The sequence below is a fragment of the Penaeus chinensis genome, chromosome 39 (genome assembly GCF_019202785.1).
Source record: "Penaeus chinensis breed Huanghai No. 1 chromosome 39, ASM1920278v2, whole genome shotgun sequence".
NCBI lineage: Eukaryota > Metazoa > Arthropoda > Malacostraca > Decapoda > Penaeidae > Penaeus > Penaeus chinensis.
This window is the reverse complement of record NC_061857.1, coordinates 24,488,456-24,495,854: the sequence shown is the minus strand read 5'-3', so window position 1 is coordinate 24,495,854 and position 7,399 is coordinate 24,488,456. Positions and strand designations below refer to the sequence as shown.

The 7,399-nt window shown below is 37.7% G+C and overlaps 1 protein-coding gene across 1 annotated transcript; it reads left to right on the top strand.

The window, feature by feature from the left end:
• The first annotated feature begins 265 nt into the window (after positions 1 to 265).
• LOC125046771 (60S ribosomal protein L12-like) lies at positions 266 to 4,975 on the top strand. Its single transcript, XM_047644708.1, has 4 exons — positions 266 to 429; positions 2,876 to 3,118; positions 3,771 to 3,889; positions 4,496 to 4,975. The coding sequence occupies exons 1-4, from the start codon at positions 393 to 395 to the stop codon at positions 4,580 to 4,582; spliced, it is 486 nt and encodes a 161-aa protein (XP_047500664.1). The 5' UTR covers positions 266 to 392; the 3' UTR covers positions 4,583 to 4,975.
• The last annotated feature ends 2,424 nt before the right edge of the window (positions 4,976 to 7,399 follow it).

The window sequence follows — 7,399 nt, the reverse complement described above, 5'->3', positions numbered from 1 at the left end:
GAGAATAGAACGCCAAATTATTGTTCTCTTAAAAAATAATAATAATAATAAAAATAAAAAGAAGAGGAAAACGTGCTTAAAAAAATATAAGGAACGTGAAAGTACATTCTGCTTCACAAAAATAATAAATGAATAAGCAACGCGATCACGTCTATATTCTTACCCAAGAATAAAACAACGTTAATTTGCACCCACAAAAATTATTATAAAATATATGTAAAAGAAAGAAAGGAAGAAAGAAAAAAAGATAATATAAAGGAATAAGATCACGTGACCTCCGCGACGCTTCTCCCTGGACGAAGGCGATTTCCTGGATCTGTCTCTCTTTATCCGAAAATATCCGCCTGTCAGAGCACCTCATCCGGCCGCTGGTGTTGCAAGAGATATCCACAATGCCTCCGAAGTTTGATCCAGAAGCGACCCACATCGGTAATATGACGGATTTGGAGATATTTTGATTTTATTTCAGAATGGGTCGCGCTGTCGGTTGGGATGAGACAATGGCTTTTTAAAAATAATTTCATTTATCTATTTTGATTTATTCGTTCATTTATTTGTTTCAATTTCTAGTTTTGTTGTCGTTAATAGCCCCTACAATTATATATAAAACTACAAAATTCACTCTGCACATGGTCTCTTTAGGATATGTTTCTCTTATTCTATAATAAGCAAATAGATTATTATTAACGAACTCATGTTTGCTATTGTTATTATTATTATTATTATTATTATTATTATTATTAAGAAATTATGGGTACTATAATTACAATATATCTTATTTAAACATTTTTATGGTAATCATTAAAACAAACAGATGAATATTTTTTATTTGTATTATTTAAACAAATGTAATAATTTCGTATTTCACGTTAATATAAAACTATATAATGCTATACTATATTACAAATTATTTTTAACTGTTTCTTTTAAATTTTGTGTTATATATGTATGTATGCGCACTCTCAGACCCGAAAATACGTTTATTAAATGTTTTGTTAATTCAAATGCGCTCCAGCAGTGCCTGAAGGAGAAGATACAGTTGCCTGCATAGCATATAAAATTTGAATTAACCAAAAACCTTATTATACGTATTTTCGGGCGATTTGCTTGAGAACACCCTTGAACGAGCACGCCCTCAGGTAATGCGCGTCAGTCCACCGCCCTCTCTGGAGAAGTTGTGGAAGATTTCTCTATTTTTAACCATAGGTCTTCCCCCGCCCTTCCTATACTGCGTATATTTCTGCATTGATTTGTATGTATGTATGTATGTTTGTGTGTGTGTGTGTGTGTGTATAGTGTGTGTGAACATGTATGTATACGTTCTCAATCAGTGGATGTCAATATGTACGTACAGTAATTATGAAAGTATGTATGAAGTAATGTATGTGAAAGCATGTGTGGTATTTAAGACTGTACCGAGGTAGAGCGCAAGAGATACTGTGGCTGAGTACCGTCATCAGTAAACTGGGGGCAGAGTCGGGACGGAGAGGCCCTACGCGTAACATATAGGATTGTATCTACGCATGCAGTGTATGAATATATACGTACGTACGTGTAGTAAATGTGGATATATAAATACATATATTAATGGGAATATGTCGGTGTGTAACATGCACGAGTATACGCATGCTGAATGTTTATACAGTGTCTCTCGAACTAATAGTGTTCCCTTAGGATAAAGATAATGCTATCCATTTTTTATCCATTTTTGGTTTATCATTCGTCTGAAGAGGAACTCGTGAAGTGTTCGAAACGTTACAATTCAATTTCATTTTCTTACTGTGGCTGTTTTCCTTTCATCTTTGTGTACACGTTACTGTGTTTGTGTTTGTGTCATAATGCTATCCGTTCCGCCACCTCCCGTTTTCGTTTGTTTGTTTGTTTGTTTGTTTTGTAGTTTGGTTGTTATGGACACCGGTTGCCATCCTAAACTGAACTAAGTTGAATTGACAGCAACCAGTCAGCCATGGGTCTAGTCTTATTTAAATTTGCCTTACGTGATAAAAATTAATCGCTTTTTAAAAGTAAATCTAACCTTGCTTCCTAATCCTGTCTAACTTTACTCAGACTTCACCTAACCTAGCCTGACCTAACCAGTAAAATCTAAACTTTTCCTCAATATCGTACTGATAGACTAGCCCACCAGATTAATGCGAAGGATTTTTGAAGATGTATATCAGGATTAGCACTTTCCTTTCGTTAATTTGTGCGTTTCCGTCTAAATGTGAGGATCATATAACGAGCGTTTCCGTCTTGGTGATTTCCGTCTCGATCATGTGCTACGGAGGGTCTGTACAACTAGAATGTTTTTTTTTTTAATTGATAAATTTGAAAGAGTAAGTTAAATGTAAACATGAGTTAATAGTCTAGAATATTTATATATACACCAGACATCAATATATTTCTTTAAAGATGTAATATGTATGAAAATGTTTGTGTTATTCCCGGGTACTCTCTTTGCTGCCTTGGTAATAGGGTCAGTCCATTTGCATACGGAAATTTCATACGGAAACGCAAAAATTTACCTAAAAAATGGCAGTGTGATATGGCCTTTAGAGTTATGTATATGTTAATCATACAACAAGTACACACATATACTTGTGCATATGAGCCTGTGAGTGCATGTGTATCGTATCTCTGTCTTGTGTTTATATTTGTGTTCATGTTTTCACAGATTTTCTTTTAATTTTTCCGTTGGTTCTATGTAGGTTTATTTTTTTTTTCACGTGAAAAACTCAAGGTGTTTACATTCAATGTTTTATGGCTTAGCATTATTATCAATTCTCACAGTTCACTATGACATCGGATAAAATTTAATCATATGTCATTCAAGTCCGACCACTCCTTAACCCCCCCCCCCCTCCCCCCCTCTCAGTGACAGTGCGCTGCATCGGCCAACGCCCTCCTCCTACGAACATCTTGGCCAGCAAGATCGGGCCCTTGCAGCTGAACCCGAAGAAGGTGTGCGCCCAGATCACCAAGGCCACCCAGGAATGGCCAGGGCAGAAGATCACGGTTCGGATCACGGCGAAGAACCGGCAGTGCGAGACGGAGGTGGTGCCGTCCGCCGCCGCGTACATCATCCGGACGCTCAGGCAACCGGACAGAGAGAAGATCGGTGGGTTGATGGGGAGGGGGGGCCGGGTGGTTGGGGTGTGGGGGGGTGGGATGGGTGTGTGTGGGTTGGGGTGGGTGGGGAGGGGGTGTGGGTGGGTGGGGTGTGGGGGAGGGGGTGTGGGGGGGTTCGGATGGGGGGGTGTGCGGAGGGGGTGTGGATGGGTAGGATGGGGGTGTGCGTGTTGGGGTGTGTGGGGAGGGGGTGTGGGGGTATGGGAGAGGGTGTGCGTGCTTGGGGTGTGGGGGCTGGGGTGGGTGGGGAGGGTGTGTGGATGGATGGGATGGGTGTGTGGGGAGGGGGTGTGGGTGTGCGTGTTGGGGTGTGTGGGGTGTGGTAGGTTGGTTTGGGAGGTGTGTCTGGAGTGGGGTGTGGGCGTGTGTGTATGTATGTGTGCGTGTGTGGTGTCCTTAATGAATATGTTTCATAGCTATAACATAATTTCCTGCTACACTTAAACACACACATAAGAAAGAATAAACGAAATAAAACGTAACTGACAACTACACACCAAACAAAACGAACGAGAACAAAGATAAATATACAAACCCAACCATAAATAAACAAGAACAGAGAGCTACTAAACGAAACAATTACCCAACAAACCAAAGACCAGACACTCAAAAAATAAACCAAAAAAATTGATTTGCAACAGAGGGTCACCGTGGGAATTTAGCCTTCCACGAGGTCATAGAGATCGGCCGCCAGATGGCACCCCGCTCGATGGCAAAGACGTTCGCTGGCACTGTCAAGATGGTGCTCGGGACGGCACAGGTTTGGCACTGTCGTTGTTGATGTTATTAATGTTGTTTTGTTGTTTATGTTGTTATTACATCATTAGTATTAGTGTTAGTTATCATTTTTATTGGTGTTATTATCATTATTTTCATCATTGTTATTTTTATTGTTATTAATATTATTATTGTTGTTATTTTGTTATTATTTTTATCATTAATATTATCATTGTTGTTGCTTTGTTGTTATTATTATTTGTATTGTTTGTATTATTATAATTATTGTAATAATTATAATGATGATCATAATTGTTATTGCTATTGTTTTCATTATTTTGTTATTAATACTATCATTATTATTACTCTTATATTTTATCATTTTCATTATCAATTTTATCCTTACTGTCAACATTATTATCATTATCATTATTATCATTATCATTATTATTATTATTATTATTATTATTATTATTATTATTGTTATTATTGGTTTTTAATATAGTTATTATTATTATTATTATTATTATTATTATTATTATTATTATTATTATTATTATAACCATTATTTTACTACCATTGCCATTATCATCATCTATTATATTAATCATCATCTATTATATCATCACTATCACATTAATCCTTACAGAGCGTCGGGTGCCTAGTGAACGGCGAGCCTCCCCACAGCATCATCGAGAAAGTGAACGCCGGCAGCATCTTGGTTCCTCTTGAATAGAAAACGGGCATCGGGTCCCTACGCCACGTGAAGCCTTTGGAACGAAGCGGTAACTGATCAAGATCTGAATACGCGTTGGTTTTAAGATGAATTTGATTTTCTGTTCAGTGTGGGGCTGTGTTGAGTCCAACGCTGGCGAGGGGTGTGATGATTTTCCCCTTTTTATAAGCAGGGATTAATTAGATTTATTTTTTAGGGGGATTATCAGTGATTCATTTAAGGCAAGATGATTTTTTTGTTTTATGGCCTAGAGGTTATAAAAGGTGTGGATTAATTTTATATTTTACATTTCTTTTTCTTTGTGCATCATCAGTGGCTAAAAAAATGTCACGATGGCTAAGTATGCCATATCTTTTTTTTATCATCCAGGGCTAATAAAATTAAACAATTACGTTTTTTTGTTTTTTTCAATGTCCTTTTTCATATTGGATAGTTAATGGGCAACATAACACTTGGATTATTCATTGTTAATATTTCGAACTTCATATCTGAAAGGGAGAGGCAGATGAGGGTGAAAAGGAGGGAGAAACAAATAAACATAGGAATATAGGAGAGAGCGATGGGAAAATGGTAGACTCAGTTATATATGGATATTGTGTCATTCTAAATCAGTGTGGTCCAATTTCAACAGCTTGGTCCACTTCAGCACTAAACGGCTACATGGAAGGCCACTAATATATATGCATATAAGTGTGTGTGTGTGTTTGTGTTTACATTTTAAAGAATTAAGACCTTTGCAAACTAAATAAAAATAAGTGTCTGATCTTTAGGTAATATAGAGGTTCTATACAAGGCCTGCAGGTAATAAATAAATAAATAAAGTCTACGATTGAACACAGAAGTGGTAGTATCCCCCTTACTGCTAATGAGAAATGGGACACTGCGTTTCTTTTAATGGGGCCTCCATATCGATTAAAACTTTATCAGTGGCGAGCCGAAGACATGCGTACAGTGTTTCATTTTCTGTTTGATTTTTGGTTGTAGCTTTTACTTGCTTTTAAGATGAAAACGTGCATTCACAGTAACTAAATGAATAATACAAGTGGTCTTGGGCCCGTGACAATCAACCACCCTATTCTGAGTTCATGAATTTGAGAAATACATAATTTGTGTGGTACCTGACGGTTAGTATTAAGTTCTTATTTCACATAGATTGAATGCATATTTCCGAGACAGTTTGTAAATTTACGTTATAATTAGTTTCCCGGCAATAAAGTGCTAATTGCCAGAAATAGAAACATCAATCACTGGGACGCGCTGTTTATAAGGTACTTATCACTCACTGTGTGTGTGTGTGTGTGTGTGTGTGTGTGTGTGTGTGTGTGTGTGTGTGTGTGTGTGTGTGTGTGTGTGTGTGTGTGTGTGTGTGCTCTCTCTCTCTCTCTCTCTCTCAGTCACTGTATTTATAAATAAAAGAGGCCAGTCCCATCTTCACTGGCAAAAAAAAACAAACCTGTCAATTGTATATTGTTCTGCCTCTTTCGGCCTGGATTCTTCAAACATGCTGAAGCACTGTGAAAACGTGTCACCGATAATTCCCAATCTGTGAATGGTGAAAACATTCTACCGTGTTGATACTATGGTAGAAAAACCCACAATGTAAAACTAGATTTATTGAAAGTGAGACAACAGTTTCGGAATCCTCGGGTGGGGCGAAATAGCATGGGCCAAGCCAATTTCTATGGACTGGTATCCTGTGAAGATCAGGAAGATGTAGTAGTACCTTTTAACCCAATGCCGTCGGGGAAAATGAACAAAAAATGAGGAAAATGCTGTGCCCATTTTCTATATTTTTTGTGAAATGTCTGCTCATAGATGGCTTTGCTAGTGCTTAGCCACAAAGGAGTCAATTAATAGACCTTGTGACCATACGTGATTTGAATTGGCGGGAAAAACGTGTTTTTTACTAGTGCTATGGATATCGATGGTGTTATTTTTATTATAAACATTATAATTATTATAATGTTTTTTAATATTAGTAACAGCAAAATAAGATAATGTAAAATATTTCGTAAATCAAAGAAAAGGGTGAACGGGCGAGACGGGCAGTACTCCTAACTGGCTCATTGGTGACTTAGTACAAGTATAGCCATCTATGTGTAAAAACAATCAAACAAGTACTAACAGTGGGCATAGCACGTGTCTACCCGTCGTACCCGTCGGCAAGGGGTTAATAATAGAGAATTCAAAATACCCGAGGTAATATCTTCATAAATTCGCCAAACTGGGCTTCATGTTCTACACTGCATTTCAGTGTCTAACACAACTAGGAACTCCACTAGCTCTACAGCGGTTATTGTCTTCTTATTGATATACATTATCACAGTTTCTATCTACTTCCTAGGTCCCACCTCTCGAAACCAAATGGATCTCAGCAAACAACTCAGTCCTTTCCATCGCAAAGCACTTTATATTATCACAATGAGCAAAATAACTTGAATTCCTGATTTCAACTTGTCAGTGACTCTTCAGAAGGCTAAAAGGTCGAAGCTTTGGGAAATATGAATTTTCTCGAACTGACCTCGAATAAAACTTATTTCGTGAGAACTAAACCTCTTCATAGACTACCATGCGGAGATGAGAATGATGTTCATTTGCTAATCCGAGAGATGTCACAGCTAGTGTATGTTAAACTCACAGACAAATCTTCCAGATATATCGGCCCCCACACTCGGCTACAAAGAAAGATTCCCCTTCCCATTGTCCCTAGGATCCTAATGGCGAGGTATTAATTAATGTGTTTCATCACAGCAAAACGCTAAGATGGTAAACTCACTGATGATCATTCAAAGGACAAATGCAAAAGAGTACTTTTGG

Excerpts from the sequence above, each read along its gene's own strand:
- LOC125046771 (XM_047644708.1), top strand. The coding sequence starts at position 393 with ATGCCTCCGAAGTTTGATCCAGAAGCGACCCACATCG. Across the intron at positions 430-2,875 it reads TCCAGAAGCGACCCACATCG|TGACAGTGCGCTGCATCGGC; the intron begins GTAATATGACGG and ends CCCCCCTCTCAG. Across the intron at positions 3,119-3,770 it reads ACCGGACAGAGAGAAGATCG|AGGGTCACCGTGGGAATTTA; the intron begins GTGGGTTGATGG and ends GATTTGCAACAG.